This window comes from Castor canadensis, chromosome 11, assembly GCF_047511655.1.
Source record: "Castor canadensis chromosome 11, mCasCan1.hap1v2, whole genome shotgun sequence".
Classification (NCBI taxonomy): Eukaryota; Metazoa; Chordata; class Mammalia; order Rodentia; family Castoridae; genus Castor; species Castor canadensis.
Genome location: NC_133396.1, coordinates 88,043,268 through 88,065,592, shown reverse-complemented (window position 1 = coordinate 88,065,592; position 22,325 = coordinate 88,043,268). Strand labels below are relative to the sequence as shown.

General features: G+C 36.2%; 1 protein-coding gene across 10 annotated transcripts in view; it reads left to right on the top strand.

Annotated features, from left to right (window-relative positions):
- The window catches only part of Rabgap1l (RAB GTPase activating protein 1 like), a 750,530-nt gene that overhangs the window by 599,651 nt on the left and 128,554 nt on the right, over positions 1 to 22,325 (top strand). For 9 of the 10 annotated variants that reach the window (XM_074047408.1, XM_074047407.1, XM_074047406.1 and 6 more), the window contains one exon: positions 11,161 to 11,289. In XM_074047408.1, the coding sequence (XP_073903509.1) occupies positions 11,161 to 11,289 (129 nt within the window). Of the gene's footprint in view, positions 1 to 1,550; positions 2,376 to 11,160; positions 11,290 to 22,325 lie in introns of those variants that run through there. The other variant, XM_074047417.1, reaches the window with a different exon arrangement.

Below are 22,325 nucleotides of genomic sequence, written 5' to 3'. Positions count from 1 at the left end.
TCCAAACCTTAGGGACATAAATATATATGTAATAGTCTAATGCTTTTGTTCATTTTATAGTAAAATTTTTACTTTGAATAGTTTTTAAGAAATTGATTTTAGAAGAACTATAAGGCTTGACAGCAATATATAAATATTTCTTTAAGACATTTAGTTAAATAATACATTAAATATTTAATTTTTTAAAGTTTTATTTTCCCAGTATTTTGGAAAAGGAAATCAAACAATGTGTTGTTAAGGGAAGCAATGTCTCTCTTCTTATTTCTTTCCCTTTAGTCCAAGTTCCAGAATTAATATATTTCCTTAGCTGGGATTATAGAGATCTGATAATAAAAGATGTTTCTATTTGGTTAATTGTAGATTTGTAGTTCTTACATATCAGAGTAGGAAACTAAGACTCAAGAAAAATCTTGCTCTGGCCTCTTAGTCCTGTTACTCTCTGTACCATGCTAAAACCTTGTTTGAAGATACTGGTATGGTGTTTATGAGACCAGCTATGGAATTACAGAACCAAGGGGCTGAAAATGCATTAGTTAATTGTTAGATTAAGAGATTGTCCCTAAAGATAATCTTGTGCTATTACCTTCGTTTGGCTATAACTGATTATTCATATCAAAGAAACTAATATGGCTGGGCGCCAGTGGCTCATGCCTATAATCCTAGTACTCAAGAGGCAGAGATCAGGAGGACTGCAGTTCAAATCCATTCCGAGGCAAATAGTTCACAAGACCACATCTTGAAAAAAACAAGCACAAATGGGGCTGGCAGAGTGGCTCAAGTGATAGAGCACCTGCCTAGCAAGCATGAGGCCCTAAGTTCAAACCCCAGTACCTCACAAATTAAAAAAAGAAAAAGAGAGATAGTTTTAAAATAAAACAAACTAGTATAAAATTTTAGCATGAAGATTATAAAATTTAAACTATGGGTGATTCCTAAAGTTAAAAGTCTTATTAGGGAGGGATTCATTTGACCAGAGATTATCAAAACAATGTTTTAAACTACTCTTTATCAAGGTCTATGGCATAAGAAAGTTATTTTCTGCTTCGAGAATCTCAACTTCTAAATCTTGAGAATCTCAGTTTCTAAAATGTACACTATTCATATTATGCTGTAGTTTTTATGTTTTATCATATTACATGTTTATAAAAATCTCCCTTTTAATTGTGACCAGCCTTCTTGATATATTGAAATGTGTCTATATATCCTGTCACTGCAAAAAAGTCATTGTTATTGCAAATACTTCAACTTGAGGGTGTGTCACTTCTTGGATGCTCAGTCCTTGCTGTTCTTTCCATACTCTGTCATTTTACCCCAACACCTCTCTTTTGTAGCGATTTGGTAATCTAACAAAGATTGGAGCTTCCCACTTTAAGCGCACAGAATAAGATGAGTCTTTTATCTGTTCTCCTTGTCAGAAAGCAAGAGTGAATAGGGTCGGCCTTTGAGATGGCTGTCTGTCTGATTTTTTCTGTGAGCATCACATGTTACAAGAAGCTAGTTCATCTGTCTGTGGGTTTGGGATTCAACAGCATAAGCTGTCAGAGTTAACACTGATTGAAGGTGGATTGGGAGGAGGAAGCGCATCTGTCCAATGGCTCGCCATTGGCTTCTTATTACAGCATTCTCCCTTGAGACACACTCTGCATGCTCATTCACCTACCTCCTCCTCTTCCCTCCCCTTCCTTTCTTACCCCTTCATTACTGATTCACAGCAAGAGGCAGCACACAGCAGTAGCAGCAGCAACAGCAGCAGCGCTGCTTGTCAGGAATCAAGATTGCAATGAGCTCATCCTTTTCTCCTTGCAGCTTCACAACTGCCCTGCTTCCTGGCTACTGCTGCTGCTTCCTGCACGCACACACACACACTCACATGCTAGACCCTTCTGAGTAGCTTGTCTGTTTTTACACATGTATCTGAACTCTCCTGCATCACTCATCCCTCTTGTCATTTTTTTTTTGCTTTTGCTGTGTTTTATTTACATCAGCATTTAATTTCATTTTCATTTCTAGTCTATTTTGAGGCTCTTGCATAGTTGATAATTTAGTCAAAATGTTTTTCTCGTGGCGACATTAGCTGAAAATCCCCACTACAGACTGTCTTGCGTATCTTCCTGGGGAGACATAAGCCTGGCTTCCCTCCCACTGCAGTTCTTAAGATTGTGGATAAGAGATCCAGCTTTCTCATTCTGGATACCTACTTACTGCTCATGGAAGAAGGGGTGCCCTGCCCAGCCCCAGCTGCTAAGCTCACACCTCCTGTCAAAAAGTCCCAGGACATGCACGACGAAAGGAGCAAGCTGGTGAATGAGTACGCCTGCCGAGTGCTGGAACTTCTGGGGATGGGGCATCGGCTGTTTGTGCCTCGGCTTCTGGCGGTGAGACTGTTTTCCATTGAATTTCATTTGTAGAGAATCTGCTGCCCTCTGTGAGAATTTACTTCTGGAGGAGGCTTGTGATCTCCTGTTTTCTCTTTCTTCCCTTTCTATAGGGAAGGAAGGGCAGAGTGGCCACTGCTGTGCGGCCCCTTTGGAGCATAGTCCGTGCCACTCCTTAATTGGCTAGCAGAAACCATGGCTCTTTTCTCAGAGACAGGGTCATGTCAGTGGCATTATCTCTGTGGCAGGGTAAAAAAAATTTTTTTTCTGACTGGTTAGGCTCAGCAATAAAAGCAGAATATGCAAATGCTTGATATAGGCATTTTGTTATTTATGTCTCCAAAGGGTTAAATTTTACAGTAGACATAGTCACTTATCTAGGCTATGTGTGGATTGCTTTCTAACCTTCCCCATTTGATTGTCAATTAGTTTGGGGGGAGGGGTGTCACTATCTAAAAATTCTGTAGTAGGACATTGTAGGCTTCTCTCCGGGAATGATTGAACTGTGTATCTATAAAACAGCTTAAAGCTGTTGGGTTGAGTCTGGGAATTCTGGCTTGCTTGCTATTGGATTTCCTGAACAAGAGAAAAATCACCCTTGCTCATTTCCTACCAAGAGTTAAAATTAAATACCCACAATCACTGTTGCAGGGTTTCTCTTTAGTGGTTTGAGAACTATACCTAGCAACTATTCTATAATATTATTGGTCTACAGTAGTCCTATACCATTATTTGGTAAGCAAAAAAGAATAATTTAGCTTTCTGTTTTATAGAATGAAGTTTCAATATCATTCCACTGTTTCCTTGTTATGGTTTTTCCAGGTTCTTGTCTTTTCAATACAATATTTACTGAACTGAATTTAACTGTTTTCTATCATATATCTTCCTCCACTTCCTCCTTTACTATTAGTAAATTATCACTAACCTTTGCAACTATTAATGCCATCCTTATGTATATATTTACATGTTAATATAATTTCTCCTGCATGATCATAACCGACATATTGGGTAGCCATGTACATAAGGAATTTCTCACCCTTAAAGAAAGTCTGTTTATCATTGCAAGATGAAGTTAGATGCACTTATAGGGAGGTTATTTTTGAGAAATGTAGTTCCTCTTCCATTTAAGAAAGACAATTTAAGAACAATAGATTTAAAAAACAATAATGCCTAGGTGAAATCATTGTTTCCCTGAATCACATTTTTAATTACTACAGAAAAAACGAAGAGTCATGATTCTATTAGAAAAGATTTCGGGTTTTTTCAAAAGCAATTTTGGCACTAGGAAGTGCTAAAATACATTTCAACAAATTGTATTTGAGGAATCAGGCTTAGTGGAATATATGTCCACATTTCAAAGACTACTTAACTTTGTGACTCAAGAGTTTCTTCTGGTTGCTTTCCAATCATCTTGTGCTGGTGTTCTCTTTGCTATTAACATTTCAGTGTTTTGAAGGAATACACAAATTAGTAGCTAAGAATATTTCTTATACTCAAATCTACATTAGGGACTAATTTAAATTACTTCTAGCTAAAAAATTAAATCAGCAATGAAATCCACAGGGAGTTGGCTCACAAGCTTGAGATCTTAGCGAGGTCATATCTATCTGTCTGTTGCAATTGTACAAGTCTGTTTGGTTGCCAAATTAGACATCTTAGGTAGTATATTCCTCAGGTTGTTTTGAATTCTAACATTCAGAAACTAGGCAATAGTGCCACTTGCATTACATGTGAAAAGCATATTCTGGTTGTGTATGAAGCCATTTGTATACATGGTTATACTTGAAAGATTATTGGTAGAACCAAGGTACTCTACATTTTGGGAAATCACAAGCCCTTTCATTAGCAATATTTCTGTGAATTAGTATCTGCTGTCCAATGAGTTACTGCTCAAAATTGAGCATGTGTACCAGGGGGAAGTACAGTTGTTCAGCCTTGTGTTATGGACTGACTAATGAAGCAGGATCAATAGCTAATCTGAATAGGGTGGTCCTAAGAAGATGAATAGGGTGGTCCTAAGAAGAATCCTACCACATGTAGCATTGGTGCCTTTCCATTCCCAGTCAAAAGGCCAAGCACTAAAGTTTAAGATATGTCTCTGTGCCTTTTTAATTATGTTTTCAACACGAATGTTTATGAGTTAAACATATACAAATGCCTTATTTCTTTTAAAAATCCCAGTAATTTTTTTATTTATAAGACAAGTTAATTTTAAAAAAATAAAGTATATGATGATTTCTCCAGACAGGGTTGTAGATTTGGACTCTGAACTTTATTTATTGTTCCCTGATTCACAGGAGACCATCAAACTGCTAGAACACAAAGCTTATATGACTCTTACTTGGAAAGAGGCCACTGCCCTTCAAAGGTAGACCCAGTAAAGAACAATTTCCCCTTAATTAATTGGATACAAGTACTTTGTTTTACATATTATCACAAACATCAGTTCCATGTGCTGACTCACCAAACACCCTTCTTTAGTGAAATTAAAATAGCAAAGTAGGATATACAACATTTTAGACCTCAGGTGAGTAATGCTTCCTCTTCCAAATGATTCTCAGGCCTCCAGATACATCTTTTGGGTTTTTAGAGTTTTCTACTTATTAGCCACCCTTACGGAAGGATTTGTCATTCAAGAGTGGTGATAACTTTGGAATAGAAGCAACTGGAGCTAACACTCAAACATTAGAACTACTTCTAGCCACCCTGCTTTTTTTAAAGAAAAAAAAAAAGTCCCTTTAAAATGTGATACTCTTGCACTGAATTTTTCATAGGAAAACATATTCAAAATGATACCAGCAGTGGCACATGGCAAGAGTGTGTACTCTGTAAGTGTGTGAACTTTATAAATAAGAGGAAAAGCCTTTACTCTGTTCATATTCAAACTCTCTTCTTTCCCTTCTGAAATTTTTCCTTTTTGCTACCATGTACCATGAGGCATTATTATCGGATCGTTACATATTAAAACTGTTACGGTTTCAATACAGATACTCTAGGTACTTTCCAGAGTGAGTCCAAAGGGACTCCAGGGCGAAGGAGGGTTGCAGGTATGTGTAGCAGATGTACTAGCTGACTTTTTAGTAGCCATTTTATGGTTTCATTTTGATCCAACCGCTTATGTTGTTAAATTGCATCCTATTTTTTTTAATTTGTGGGCTTTCTAAAACATTAATTTTAAGCAGAGGTTGCTAACAGCCATAGGATTGCTCACTGAAAAGAGATTACAACTTTTAAAACAAGTTAAGGATTCAAATACAGAAGTTGTTAAGTGTACTTCTGATTTTCCTCAGAATTCAAAACCATTTTATATCAAAATAACTCCTAAATTGGCTCCATAGAAATTGTAACTTTTACTCTGGATATGCTTGAAGTAGGGCCTTTATGAATTTATGGAGCACATTCATGTTGGTGTCTGTTATGTGCCAGGCAATTTTACCAAGACAAGTGCAAAAAGAATACTTACATTTTAACACCTTACAACCTTTCCCTTTGGGTATTTCTTACTATCGTTTTGAAAAGGAATAGAAATAGGACTTGTTTAAATGTCTTTAGTTGTGCAGTCTAATATAATTCTCTTTAAGTGATGGAATAAGTTGTGTCAACTTTGAAGAGATAATTGGAAAACATGTTTTCTATTTGAAAAGATTTGTCAAAGTTTGGGGAGCAAAAGGTGGGTGGAGCCACTGGTTTTCAGCCCTTATTTAAGATAATAGAGCTGGGGGCTCAAAGTGACCGGGCACTTGCCTCGCATGTGCAAGGCCTTGAGTTCAATCCCTAGTACTGAAAAGAAAAAAAAATGATAGAGTTCTCTATTTTACAAGGGAAGGAAACCTATGGTTGCCTGTTCAAATACCCCCAATTTTTATTCTAAAATATTACTTAACAAATAATGTTGTGAAAGTAATTGAGTTTTCATTATTTTATTCTTCCCTTGTTATTATTTTCAAAACATTATAGAAAAACTTCAAGATTTCCCAGTTGAAAAATTTCATTCCAGTTGAAATAATTTCTAGCCTATTGGGATTCTGTGGTGAGCACAGATGTGTAATGATAATTCAGAAGCAAGCACAACCTCTTTTGGGTCCTTGGTTTGATTCTTGAATTGTTATCCTGTCTTTTAGAATCTTGTTATCACAAAATCATATGCTAGTCCTCTCTTTATTGTCAGAGGATTAGTACTTGGGCAATTAAAAGCTTAATTATTATCATTAAGTTATCATCACCATAACTCATTAATGATTAGGATGTGTGAGAACTAATAACCCTGGTTGAAGCCATGTTTTATTTTCACAGAAAGCATTGCTACTTATATTTCAGACTAATAATATTACATTAATGTGTGACATTTGTGAAGCATATGTATTTAACAAAGTGACATGCTCAGTATAATTCAAAATTTAAAAATATATGTAAGATATGTTTATAAAGGGTGTGTGTATAAGGGAAAAGGACAAGTAATGTAACCAGATGTTAGTTGAGTTTATCACTGAGTGCTGAGAGTTTGCATTAAACTTTTAAAAAATATTTTCATTTTGAGGGGGTACATAAATAAATTAATCCGGAAAAAATGTATGAACTCTCCATGTAGATGTTCACATACATGCATGTGAATTATGATCAAAAAAGAAAGTATTCTCTAAAAAATGAGCTAGAGGTACATGTAGTTCAGTTGTAGAAAATGTGCCTTAAAAAAAAAATAGCCTGGAGGTTCATTGGTAGAACATATGGTTAGCATGAGTGATGCCCTGAATTCAAACTCTAGCACCAAAAAAAAGCAAACTACTTTCTGGTGAGTTCTTAGTGAGGCACCCAAATCTTTGCAGAGCAAGAAATGTCTATCCTTTAATTGTAGAAGGAAAACCTCTTAGATACAGTTGTCAGAAAATGGAGCGTTATCCCTATAAGCTCATAATCCACTTACAGCATAACAAAAGCATTTGAGGTGATACTTAATAATTATAGATGTCTCTTAAAGATAGAAGATTTGAGGGGAAATCCTATCAGAATCAAAGAAGAACTTCAGATTGTCTTCTACAATACTGGCAAGCAAGGATTTTTTATGTGTTGTTTACCAGCATTCTTTTTGTTGTTGTTCACTGTGAAATTAGTTGTATTGCAACCCATGAGAAGTGTATAAATTCTTACAACTTAAGATGCTTCCTTTATGGAATTAAAAATGTCAGTGAGGAAAGGATATTGTTTTTAACCATAAAAATATCAGTATCTAAGCATATTGGAGCAACACAGAGACACCTTACCAAACTATTATTTCATATTTGTTTTTGCATTCACAGAATACACTCATATACATTAACTTACTTCGTTCTCAAATAATTAAGATTGAAGATATTCCCATCTTAAAAATGGAAATACCATGAGTTAGCCAAAGTTGAAATTAGAATGAAGTTATTTCAATCTTTGCAGTCTTGTTTGAGTGCCTTTATATGCCAAGTACTATCCAGAGGCTGAGGTTAGAGAATTGAATGAGATGCAGTTTCCACACTTTGTATACCTACTTCACAGTTGTTACAGCTCATGTCTTCCTGAGTTCAACTGAGTTAGGCAAGACATGTGACCCCTAGCATTACCAATACCAACAGTGTCTTGAAAAGGACAGTTGCTGGATACTCTGATTCTCCTGTTCAGGGACTCATCCTGAAGTTGAGCTTAAGCACCCCCTCGAGGGAGACCTGTGTGGCACTTCCTCTGAAATCACAGCTTCCTCCATGCAGCCTCTCTGCCTACATGGCCATCCCGGCCAGACTAGATGTCTGGTGTGTGAGGATACAGGATTCTTCACTCTTGATCCCAACCTTTCTACTTCTCTGTGGGTTTACAAGCTGTACTTGAAATTAGGCCTCGGGCAGAATTAGAAAATTAGATAACTAAGCTATTACCTGCAAGTAAGATATTTCTCCTCCCCATCCACCATTTTGTGGTACCTGTGTTTCGGTAACTATAGGTGAGTTGCACTAAGAATAAAATTGCCTTCACAGGCCTTTGCATAGTGTCAAGAAAGGGCTAATCCTATTTCCCTATAAGCTCTGTAAGTTGCCCATTTTGAACTCCAAATCACTACTAGACAAGTAATCAACAGAACTGGTATTACATGCAAAAAGACCAGGGATTTGGTACATCTGGTATAACTGGTAGCTGGATGCTTCCCCCATGATATAGCAATTGATATTTTAGTTAGAGAGCCTCATTCAGACTGAAGTTCTTTCTAGTAGCTGTCTATTCCAACTAAGTTAAAGTGGAGTTCCTTCCAGAACTTATTGCCATCACATTAGAATATTTATGAGGGAGGAAATAAATCTGGAGATATACTGAAAGTTTTGTTTTTGATTTCTCCAGCCCCTATGTTTACCTACTTCTATTTTCTGGCTACTAATTTGCCAGCCTAAACCTTTGTGTAAATGCCTGGTGTGTTAGTTGGTAAGTTCTTTTCTTTTACATGTTTCTGTTTAAGGGGAAAGGGAGGAGGGAAGAAAAAAATGATATGTATAACATGAGAGGTGAAAGTACATCTCATTCATTCAGAAACAGATTTTAATTGTGTGCCTACTGCATTCTGAGTACTGTTCTTGTTGCTGTGGCTATAACCGTGACCAAGAACAGTCAAGGTGGTAGGAGAGAAACTCATTAGAGAAGGGGAACAGATACAAAACTAGAAAGTGACTTGGTTGAGGATAGGCTGGGGGAAGAGAAGACCTCACTGAGATCTTACATTTGAGCTAAAATTGGGATCACAAAAAGTTGCTGTCTTTGTAAAGATCTGGAAGAAGAATATTCCAGGCAGAGGAAAACAAGGGTGATAGCCTTCAGTTAGGGATGAACTTGGTGTGTATTTAAGGAAAAAAAAAAGAGGGGGGGGGAGAAGAGTGATTCATAAGGAGACTGGAGAGAATGTAGGGACCTTAGATCAAGAAAGGACCTGTGGAGATTTGAGTTTTATTCTGAGCAACACTGGGAACCACTGAAGGTCTTTACTTAGGTGAGGTGATCAGGAGTTTCATCTGGCAGTAAGGACAGTAGATTGAGGGGAGCAAAAACTAAAACAGGGAAACTATTTGGGAATTTGCTGAAGTGGCTCAACGTAAGATGACAGGAATGCAGGAGTTGTTATGAATAGAAATTTTTCTGACTTCCTATATGTTTTTCAGTGCATATAGGATAAATACTTTAGGATTTAATCAGCTTTTCTTGTGAATCTAAATAAAGTAACATTTTGACCTAGCATATAGTTCTATTGTTTCTAGAGGCCATTTTTTTAATTTTAATTTTTTTCGACAATTATGTAACAACTTTAAAACATTTACAGTAAGCTCCCATTCTTCACATATTTATTACTTGTGGTTTTGACTAAATGTGGTTAAAAAATAATAATAAACAAAAGAAATTTCAAAAATAAAATTTAAATTCCTGTGCATGTATTCCACAGCTCAGTTGATGCAGAGCTCTCAGTCAGTCCTGAATTATCAGTTGTGTTTAAATTGTTGTGTGATTTGCTGAGTGTTTCCCTGACCTTCATTTTGTAAAAATCTGCCTCTCTCCTAAAAAGCGAATGATGCCCCCAAAAGCAAGGTAAAAGTGAATTTGCTTAATGGAAGTGATAAAGTGAACATGTGAAATATGTTGACAGGTGGTGTATCTTTAGTGGAAGTTGGGCAGTGTTATGGGAAAAACGAATCAAGCATCCTCCATAGTATAGTGCCGAACTCTGTGCATCCTGAACAGAGTTTGGATTTGTCTTCTTCCTCAACAGCATAGACTCACGGACTCCAATGGTCTACTGTGATTTCTTTTTGACTTCTTTGTACCCATTGTGCCTAAATCCATTATATGTACATAGTGTTTGCCAAAGCCTATTCAGAGTTATTTATTGGAATATTTATTGTTAGGGCTTGGGAGTGTGGCTCATGTGGTAGAATATCTGCCTGGCAAGCTCCAGGACCTGAGTTCAAACCTCAGTACCACTAAAAATAAAATAATAATAATGATAATACACATTATAAAAATAAAATATTTATTCTGCAATTACAAAAATGTTACAGAAAATACAACAAAATATAAAAAAAGAAGTAACCTGTGATCCCACTATCCAGGTAAACATTTTGCTTCATTTCCTTTCGATCTTTTTTCTATATGCAGTTATCTTACTTAATTTCTAAGTGGTTATTATCTATTAAAGAAGCAAATTTTACAAGCAGTGGTTTTTATAAAAAGTTAGTAGTATGGTTTGCTTCATTTACTTTTTTATAGCGTACTTTAAGGTGTTGGGTTAATTTCCTACTTTCTTTACTTCAGCTGCAGATGTTCTTAGTTGAAAAGCCATCTTCCCATGTAACTCTGATGGGCTCTGATTGCACTACTTTGTCTTCAGCTAGATTTGTAATAATCCTTAAAATGCTCATCAAAGTAAAGTCACAGATTAGTCCAAGAGTTCATTTTTCCTTCTTTGGCCTTTTTTTTTTTTTTTCCTCTCTCTCACAGTTATAACGTGGTAAACTTTGCCAGGATCCATCATTATAATCTTCAGGTAAAAAAAAGTAAATGCTCATTTGTTAATTAACTCTCAGATTGCTTCTAAGATTTATAATTATTTCAGCTTCTAGCAATGTGTTCTAAATATTAGAAATACTAAAAAATATCTTCTAAATATTTTTGAAACTAATTAGATATTAACTATGAAAGTATATTCAGGAAAGCACAATTTCGTTTTGTAATATATTTGTCCTGAATGCAGACTAAAATGAAATGATGGCTCTCAATGATTGTTTTATAGACCTCAAAGGAAGATCTTCTTCAAGCTGATTTTGAAGGTGCTTTGAAGTTCTTCAGAGTTCAGCTTCCAAAGAGATACAGGGCAGAGGAAAATGCAAGAAGATTGATGGAGCAGGCTTGCAATATTAAAGTAAGACGCATGAAGTTACTTACATATGATAAAGATATAATTTGAATGCAGACTAACAAAGGGGATTGTGTTGAACTGCTTTTCTATATGTTGCTGGTTTCTGACTGCGCTTAAGGTGATCATATGTATGAACTAGTTTCTCCCAGATGTTTTTGTCATGTGAGGATGTAGATCCTTGCAGTACCTTCTTATAGGACTTAGAGGGAAGATCGCAGGTTTGCAGAAGACAAATGTTTATCTTCTATGTGGGGCTCCAGAATGGGCTGCTGTGGTAGCAGTTTCCATGGCAGCAGACTTATTATTCAACTTTTGCCATCTGTTTTAGGATTATTTAAGACAAAGCAAGAAAAGCCTGCTTAGGTAATGCTTTCCTTTCTCTATGGGACTGGAAAGTTTGAGTCTTGATCTACCTGTTCCCATCCCACATCTGCCAAATGTCTGTAGATACTCTGGTACATGTCATATGTCTGATAAATCTAAATAAATCTTGTAAGTTAATTTGAAGTTAAAAACTTTATCCAGAAGGTTGTGGTGTTAAGATGAGAGAGCACACTTTTAAAAGATTTAGAACAAATTCTAAACATCGATTTTTGTACCTCTGGAATGTACCACCCCTACTCCCTCCCTTAACCCCCCTTACCCCTCGCTACCAGGCAGAAACTATTCTGCCCTTATCTCTAATTTTGTTGAAGAGAGAGTATAAGCAATAATAGGAAGGAACAAGGGTTTTTGCTGGTTGAGATAAGGATAGCTGTACAGGGAGTTGACATACATTGACTTCCTATACATGTGTGTTACCTTCTAAGTTAATTCTTCTTGAACTAACCTTTTCTCTAGTTCCTGGTCCCCTTCTCCTATTGGCCTCAGTTGCTTTAAAGTATCTGCTTTAGTTTCTCTGCGTTTAAGGCAACAAATGCTATTCTAGTTTTTTGGATGTCTTACCTATCCTCATACCTTCCTTGTGTGTTCTTGCTTTATCATGTGATCAAAGTCCAATTCCCTTGTTGTGTTTGCCCTTGATCTAATGAAGGACACCATTTTAAATAATAGTATATATGACTATAGAGTAGGGACTTGAAGCAAATATGAGGTGAAATTGAAAGAAGGAAGCCATAAGTAGTACAGTATTCAGGGACTGTGCTCAGATGAGAACATAGGTTTCCAACCCAAGGTTTGATTTTTTTTTTTAAATCAAGACCTACATTTTGAAATTTCTTTTGAATTTAAGACTTTGACCATAGGTATATACATACATGCATTCCTGAAGAGATATTTGCCCTTACTTGGTATGAGACACACTAATGTTTTCTGTTCTACTGTATTTTATTTTAAACATTTTCTCTCACCCCAACCAAAAAAATTATTAGAGCTGACTGAACTGATCTCACAGCAGCTTGAAGTTTTGAAAAGAACGCTAATATATATCATACATCCCACAGTTCCTACTGCTTCCCCCTTCCCTATTCTGATCTACTGCAGCTAGTGAGTCTGTGGACAGCGAGGTGTTACAACGGATAACCATATTGCCAGTGTGGTTAAGGATGCGAGTCATCATGCTATCATAACAGTTGTGTATGCTGATAGTTGGAAACTTTAGGAGATGATGGACTTGTGGGCCAAGGCTAAGTGTTAGACAAAGCATTCATGGACAAAGGTTACTATAGACATAGAATACACAAAAGGTGAACTCTCAGTTTCTTATCCATAGCTGCTTTTAAGATTGGATAGAATTTCTGTCAAAAGTAATTTTAAAATTTAAAATTTAATTTATTATTAAAGTTGGTATTTTGTACAGTTGTATCTTCTTTGCATGGGCATGATGACATTTCCTTAACCCAACAAAATGAATCACTTTCCTCTAACTTTAAGGAGCTAAAGGACTACTGATGTCAGTGAGCTGACTGGTTTTTAAATAGATGCAGTAGTTGCAGGTAATAAATAACTTCTTAGCTCTGTATGTGGTTTATTTCTGTGAGAATACCAATAAGATTTATTAATAAAGCACATTATATTGGATAAATAATTTTATTCTTCAAAAAACTTGTGACATTTAAATATCAGTATCATTTTTTGGTAGATTCTAAGCTGTTAATTCAAATTAAATTATTTTTATATCCTCCTACTCCTGTGGTTTCAATTAGGCCCAAATTGGAAATATGCTGATATCGGACTTGACTTTATTTTTTTTTTAATTTTTTCTTTTATTCATATGTGCATACAATGTTTGGGTCATTTCTCCCCCCCTCCCCCTTCTTTACCCCGCAGCCCCTCCCTCTCTCCCCCTACCCCCTCGCTACCAGGCAGAAACTATTTTGCCCTTATCTCTAATTTTGTTGAAGACAGAGTATAAGCAATAATAGGAAGGACCAAGGGTTTTTGCTAGTTGAGATAAGGATAACTATACAGGGAGTTGACTTGCATTGCTTTCCTGTGCATGTGTGTTACCTTCTAAATTAATTGTTCTCAAACTAACCTTTTCTCTAGTTCCTGGTTCCCTTCCTCTATTGATTGGCCTCTGTCGCTTTAAAGTATCTGCATTAGTTTCTCTGCATTGAGGGCAACAAATGCTATCTCGTTTTTTGGGTGTCTTACCTATCCTCATACCTCCCTCGAGTGCTCTCGCTTTATCAATCGGAATTGACTTTAAATAGTCATTTGATTACTTAATATTGAAAACAAGACCTAAATGAAAAATGCTTAAAATACCTAATATAACATCTTGCGTTTTTCCAGGCAGTCAGTATCCTTTTTTTCTTTGACAAGATCTTGCTGCGTAGCCTGGGCTGGCTTCAAACTTGAGAGCCTCCTCAGCCTCCCAAGTGTTGGGATTATAGGTGTGTGTACCAGTATTTCAAGGTTATTGAATATTCTTATTTGATTTTTTACTTTTTAGTTAAAATTCTGTCATAGAGCTTCTTAAATTTGGATTTTATCTGCAGAGACTGAGTCATCAGAAATAAGGATTTCTTTGTATGAGCATTTTTTTTAAACTGGTAAGACAATATATAGCTTTCATTAGATTCTGAAAAGGAATTTGATGACTCAGAAATGTTAGCTTCTGTACTATAAGACAGTCTTAAACTTGTGAAGCAAATTTCTGTAGAAATTAGAAGTTATAAATTAGATACCTATGTATATTCAAATGCATATACACTTATCTTTGTAATTTTGAACTGGTTACCTGTTTGCTACATATTTTTGTTCAGTATCATTTATTTTGTATTAGGTTGAACTGATGAAATTGCCTTCTTACTGTTCAAAAACTGTCAGGTATTAAAAGTTATATATAATTTAAGTCACTATGCCTCCTTTCAGTTCAAGTGAGTGCTGTATATGTGGATGATAAGTATTAAAAATTTGAATCTTTCACACATAATGGAATTCATGTAGCTGATACTGCTCTAATAAAAATAAAAAGATGAACTAAGATAAGAAAACCTCTAGTGTGGAGTATTATACATACCTTAGTCCTATGGCCATGTGAACCTTTCTCAGAATTGCTCTCCAAAAGCTGGGAAGCAAGTCTTTTTCTTTAAAGTTGATTTTTATTTGGAGTAATGTCACAAATGCCACATTATGATGGGCTGTATAAGAAGTAAAGTTTATAAATACATCATCCAACATATTTAGTTGATTGATCTTCGTAATAGAATATTTTCAATATAAATTAGCCTATTTAATTTGTATCTTATTAGTAAAATAATTTGAGCAAAATTAAAACTGCAAAGTCTAGTATTTACCTAAAAGAAAGGAATTAGAAAAATAAGACCCTTTATTTAATGCACATTTTGTACCAAGAACTATGCAAGAGGACTCAGAGCAAGTAAAGGTTAAAATGAGACCTGAAGGATTATTAGAAGTATGTCTAGGCAGGAGAAGGGATGTTCCATACAGGAAAATATTTTTAAGTGAGAAAATATAGAGTTGTTCAAGTCATGATTGGAAATTAGGGTATGATGGTAGAGAGAGGTGGTGAGGGGAGGAGATAGAAGACTAGAAAGATAAGCAGGAGCCAGACAGTTCTTGTAGACCTGTTTAAATCATGGATAGCAATCTGGATTTTATCCTGAGAGCACTGGTAAGTACCGAGAAGTTTTTAATAGGAGACAGAAATGATTTGTGCTTTAGGAAGGTCATTCTGGCTGCTGTGGAAAATGGATTGAAAGATGTCCTATTAGATGTTGGTGACAGACCATATTAAGCACTATTTCAGTAATCCATGTGAGGAGTGACCACAGGCTGGAAAGAAATGAGCAAAGGCAATTCAAGAGATAGAATCAACAGACCTTAGTGATTAAATGTGAGCATTAGGGCCAACAAAGAGAGCCAGTGATGGCACTCAGAATTCTTATTTAGGCAACTCATTAGTAATCACCCAAGAAAGGAAACAAAGGGAACAAATTATGTGGATGAAAGATAATGAGTTAAGTTTTGGATGTTAACTTTGTGGTACATATCCATAAACTCATGTCTAAGTAAATAGCAATATCCAACAGGGCAGGTGGATACTGAAGTAAGAGCTGAGCTAAAAGTAGACATTCAGAAGTTATTAGCATTGAAACTATGAGAGTAAGTGAATTTTCATAGAGAAGTATATAAAGTGAGCAAAGAGAAGGACTGACGGTAGATGCATTCACATATAAAAATGGACTGAGGGATAGAAGCTAGTGAGACTAAGAAAACAGAAAGAAATCCAAAAGAGTAAAAAATGTGAATATTAAGGGAAAGATTTCTTTTTAAGATGAAAGAAAATATGTCTGACACCAGGGGTTCAATCCCCAGCCCTGAAAAAAGGAGTGAGGGAGGAAGGGAGAAAAGAAGAAAAAGGAGGAGGAAGAGGTAAAGAATGTTGGTGGTGCAAGGAACTGAGAAGTGGATGACCAATGTCCAATACTTAATGATCAAGAGGTCCTTGATGAGCCTTAGAGCTTCAGTGGAGTGATAAAGTGTAAGAGCCCATGATCAAAAGAATAAATAGGAGATGAGTAAATGGAGAAATGAAGATGAGGCAATTTTTCGAAAAGGTTATGTGAGGAGAGGGTGGAAAATGGAAGTGATAGCCATCAGGGTACAGAGTAAGTACAGGAGAGACATAGACAACATGAGGCTAAGTGAATGGGAAAGATGAGTCTTTAAATGCTAAAGAAAAGAAACTTCATAAATCTTAATATCTTCATTGAGTACCTACTATATACAGGCATTGTCCTAAATCCAGAGAATATAAGAATCAGTAAAAGCAGATATGTTCTCTGCACTCATAGAATTTATAATGTCATGAGGAAGTATTAATTAGATAATCCCCTTAATAAGTGTATATTAACAAAGTGAAATAAATGCTCAAAAGAGACATAATAAGGATATATGTGAGAAATGAGCAAAGAAGCTTGATTTTGACTCTGATTTAGGGAAAGTTTTTTTTTTTAATTTACTTATTAATTTATTTTTTTGTTCATTTATTCACATGTGCATACATTCTTTGGGTCATTTCTCCACCCTTCTCCCCTCCCTTCCTCAGTTTCAGGCAGGTCCCGTTCTGCCCTTGTGACTGATTTTGTTAAGAAAAGACATAAGCATAATAAGAAAGACAAAGCGTCTTTACTAGTTGAGTTAAGGATAGCTATACAGAGAGATTCCTACTATTGCTCTCATGTACCCATGTTGACTCAATCCTAACTGATCTTTACATTGGTTTCTGATCCCCTGCTAGTGATAACCTGTCGTTTTAAGGTTTCTGTATTAGTTCCTCTGGAGTGTGGACATCAAATGCTTTCATGTTTTTGGTTTTCTACCTATTCCTATATCTCCCACATGTGCTCTCCCCTTTTCTTGTGATCCAGTCCAACAACATTGTTGCATTTGCCCTAGATCTAAAGTCCGCCTATAAGGGAGAACATACGATTTTTGGTTTTCTGAGCCTGGCTGACCTCACTCAGAATAATGTTCTCCAGTTCCATCCATTTACCTACAAATGATAAAATTTCATTTTTCTTCATGGCTGAGTAAAATTCCATTGTGTACAAGTACCACATTTTCTTGATCCATTCATCAGTAATGGGGCATCTTGGTTGTTTCCATAACTTGGCTATTGTGAATAGTGCTGCAATAAACATGGGTGTGCAGGTGCCTTTGGAGTAACTTGTGTTGCATTCCTTTGGATATATCCCCAGGAGTGGGATTGCTGGATCATATGGCAGGTCTATGTTTAGATTTTTAAGAAGTCTCCAAATTTTTTTCCAGAGTGGTTGCACCATCTTGCATTCCCACCAGCAGTGGATTAGGGTTCCTTTTTCCCCACATCCTTGCCAGCACTTGGTGGTGTTTTGGATGATAGCTATTCTAACAGGGGTGAGGTGGAATCTTACTGTGGTTTTGATTTGCATTTCCTTTATGGCCCCAGGGGTGGTGAGCATTTTTTCATGTGTTTTTTGGCCATTTGAATTTCTTCTTTTGAAAAAGTTCTGTTTAGTTCAGTTGCCCATTTCTTAATTGGTTCATTGAGTTTAGGAGAGTTTAGTTTCTTAAGTTCCCTGTATATTCTGGTTATCAGTCCCTTGTCTGATGTATAGCTGGCAAATATTTTCTCCCACTCTGTGGGTGGTCTTTTCAGTTTAGAGGCCATTTCTTTTGTTGTGCAGTAGCTTTTTAGTTTTATGAAGTACCATTTATTCATCTTTTCTCTTAGTTTCTGGGCTGCTGGGGTTCTATTGAGGAAGTCTTTGCCTATACCTATTTGTTCCAGAGTGTTTCCTGCTCCTTCCTGTAGTAACTTCAGAGTTTCAGGTCTGATATTTAGGTCCTTGATCCATTTTGAGTTGATACTAGTACAGGGTGATAGACATGGATCTAGTTTCAGTTTCTTGCAGGGAAGGTTTTCTTGAGCTAGAGTATAAGGCATTCCAAACTGAAGGAACAGCATATGCAAAGTCTGTGGGCAAGAAGAGTAAGTTTTAGAAACCAGGAGAAGGCCAATGTCATATAGTGATGAGGGTTGATATCCATGGACCAGACCTCTCCAACTGCTGACAAGAAGCATAGGCCCACAGAAAGAGAAAAGTTGAAAATTCACTAAAAAAAAAAGAAATACATCAACAGAGAGAGATCTCTGGGGAGGTAGAGATTCACCTCAAAAAAAAAAAAAAAAAAAAGAATGGATCTTTCTTCTCTTACAATAAGGGATGGATGGGGTAAAGGTGAATGTGCAGTTCAGTGAGGAGGAAGATGAGGATATTCTATTTGAAGTTTATATTATTTCTATTAAGCAGAACTTAGGATGAAAGGAACATACTGGAGTGAGAAATTTGAAAAACATGGCGAAGCTTTTAGATAGACATTATATGGAACAAAACAACCAACCAAAAAAATGCTGGACTATATTGTTGGAGACCATGAGTTTATAGTGTCAAAATTTTTCAGTGTTTTCTGAGTTTCTCTAGAAATGTTCAACAGTTCAAGGGTATATATATGGAAAAGTGTATATATATGGGAGACAGATATTTTAACCTGAGTCAAGTATGCCAGCATGAGGCAAAGGGAGGGTAATAGAATCAGGGCAGTGATGTGCTACTAAACCCCATTTGGGGTAGGGGAAAAGAAGAAGGACAGACAGAGGCATCCCTGATTTGTAGCTTTTTCAATTTCCGTGGTATAAACACTCCCTCTGTGGCCAATTTTAAACTACTGACAAAAAGTGTATTACATAATTTCTGAGTATCATCAACCACTTCTGATCTGGTAGCTGCTGACTCCAGCATACCTTAGGGTCAGGAAGATTAGGCTAGTAGCAGGAGAGTGGTTGACATGATGGATAACAGAATCTAGTAGAGAAGAAAGTGAAGACAGATTGGGACTGAGAGAAGGCAACAAAGAATTGTACACTCTATGAATAGGAAGAATGAGGGATGAACAGATTTAATGACTTGTTTGTAGTTCCCCAAGAGGGAAAAAATCCTTTCTTCAAAAATTCTTAACAGTTCTCTGACACAACAAGGTATTACTAACCTGTGATCAAAATTTTCAGTTATCACCTGCCTAGCAAGCCTTATGCCCTGAGTTCAAATCTCCATACTGTCAAAAAATTTTTTTTTCAGTTATCATCTCAAATTAACTGGTGGCAGCGAACTCATGCAAGTTGTTATTTTAGCATTCATAATCAGCTCCTAACATTTGCTTGTCTTTGTCCTCATATCAGTATCACTCATCACTTCCACTTTGTACCAATTACATCATCAAAAGTTTGAAATGCATCATAGGAGGAATAAACAAAGACGGCAGAGGTAATGAGAAGTGACCCTGGTGGCTAAATGCTATCACACACCAAAATTGTCTTCAAACTTCATGACTGGATGTAACCATGGTAACTACTTGCTTTAGAAAATTCTGAGCTATGCTCCAGCTAAATTACCTATATACAGTACTGGGCAATTTTCCATTTCTCCTAGAATGGATGAACAGAATTTGATCTTACCCTTCACAAATCATGGTTTTAACGGAATAGTGGCAAATTCCTTTATCTTATAATATTTTCCCTCTAAGACCTCCATACATTTGTAACCATGGCTTTTAAAGTTATTTGGAAATAACTTTTATTCTAGAGCAAAACTATAAAGCAGATTCATATTTAAAATAATTTACCTCTGATTTCTTCATGCTGTTTTCCATTTATTGCTGGCTCTTGTTGCTGCATACGAACAAGAATGTACTCTCTCAAATAGATGCTTCTCTGAATTAGCAGTAAAGCCACACAAAGCTTTTGTTGACTCCATGGATCTGAAATTTGTGATTTTGTGTGTACCATTGAAAAGGATCATTTTTATTGAAACTACATCTTTTGTTCCTTTTCTATAAAGACCTCTGTGCATTGGCCGCCAGCCATGCTTGGGATATTTGGTTTTAAGTGTCATGATCTTCTGCAGGAGAAATGTTATGTTGTAGGATGAGACATGTGATAATTAACAAACTGACAATGAGATAGTTCACCAACCCATTTGCCTTTCTTTCTTTCTTTCTTTCTTTTTTTGTTGGTACTGGAGCTTGATCTCAGGGCCTATACTTGAGCCACTCCACCAGCCCTTTTTTGTATGTGTTAGGTATTTTTGAGATAGGGTCTCATGAACTGTTTGCCCAGGCTGGTTTCGAACCAGGATCTTCCTGATCTCTGCCTCCTGAGTAGCTAGGATTACAGACATGAGCCACTGGTGCCCAGCTCTTTTTTTTTTTTTTTTTTTTGGTCAGCATTTGTGATCCTTGTGCATCTCGGATCTGGGGCATTGTTTTGTTCTTTTTCTCAGTGAACAAGGAGCACATTTAAAAAAAAAAAAAAAAAACCTGGTAGAGAAGATAGGCCAGAGCTCCAGATGCTTAGGCATCAGGCACCATTCACACTTAGGAAACTCAGATTTTCTGCTATTCCTAATCAGCAAAATGAATGTCTTTTATATTTGCTTCTGCCATTTTATTTCTACCCTTATACCTATTTCTGTCAATTGTTTTCTGTTAGTTCATTAAAAAGAAAGCCATATGGGTGTTTTAAAATTAACTTGATGAGTGAGCTGGTATTATATCATGAACTATTCTCTATAGAGCTATTAAATTTTCCTTCCCCCAAAGAAAAATAAGCTGAATGGATACAAAAACTGATTTTCATATGGGTTTCAATTTTGTTAGAAATAGTAGACCAGCCAGGCACAATGACTCACAACTATAACAACCCCAGCTACTCAGGAGACAGAGATCAGGAGAAATTCAGTTCATGGCCAGCAGGGTAGAAAATTTAGTAAGACTCCAATTCAGTCAATGAGCTGGGCGTGGTGGTATGCACCTGTAATCCCAGCTACATGGGAGATTATACGTAGGGGGATCATGGTTTGAGGCCATGATCTAAACTTTACCTGAAAAATAACTAAAGCAAAAACAACTGGGGGCATGGTTCAAGTACGTGCCTATCAAGTACAAGGCCCTGAGTTCAAACCCTAGTGTCATCCCCCACAAAAGATAATAAAACATAGTAATAAAGCTTTATACCCTTATATATATTTTGAAATTGGTACTGTATGCCTCCCACATTTAACACAAGGAATACCAGAATTGCTTTCACGTGGTACTTTTTCTGTCTTTGAAAACATTAAGTATTGTTCTTCCCCTGTATCTAATTCACTCCTAGCAGTCTTCTACAAACTTAGTAATATTAATGGTTATGCTCTGAAATAGGAGATTTCATGATTCATATATCTTCCTGAAGTTTTTTTTCAATTTTTTTTTAGCCGCTTGTTATGATTTATATTTATCAGTGTTGAAGAATAAAGTTAGAACTTGTCTTCAATGTTGGGAATGGTAGTAATAAACAAGTTTCCTCCAACTGTTATTTATGTCTTTGAGTTTATGTTTGTATTTTACTATTTAAATTTCTCTTAAGTGTGTTCATGTTAGAAAAGAGACACAGTGTTCCTCTGTGCCCTTTTTTCTTCCCATTGGAATAATTTAATTTTGTTTTTCTAGGTCGCAATAAAAATTAATTTAAATGTCTTTAGGTGTTTAGAGTAGGTTAAGTTAGGAAGGCTGGGTCCTTGGATCCTGAGGATTTAATAAAGATGCTCTTCCACTTTGGATGAAGTTATGCCTTAGTAAACCCTTAAAAATTGAAAACTTCATTAAGGCACACCTTGTCTGCCAAACATCATGGCTTAGCATCACAGAACACTGTAGAATATCAGTTATTTACCCATCAATTATGTTGCTGACTGGGAGCAGCATCATGAGACTCTGTCACTTCTTACTAACTGAGAAAAGGCCAAAATTCTAAGTATGGTTTTTACTGACAGCATATTGCTTTCATAGCCATGTAAAATTGAAATATCCTTTAAGTTTAACCATTCTAAGTTGGGAAGTGTCTGTATGCCAAACACTTAACCACAGCTGTTTCAGATACCATTGCCTCTGCTTGGATAGAAAGTCTAATTACATCAGATTTATTTGGATAGAAAGTGTAATTACATCAGATTTATTTGGATAGAAAGTGTAATTACATCAGATTTATTTAT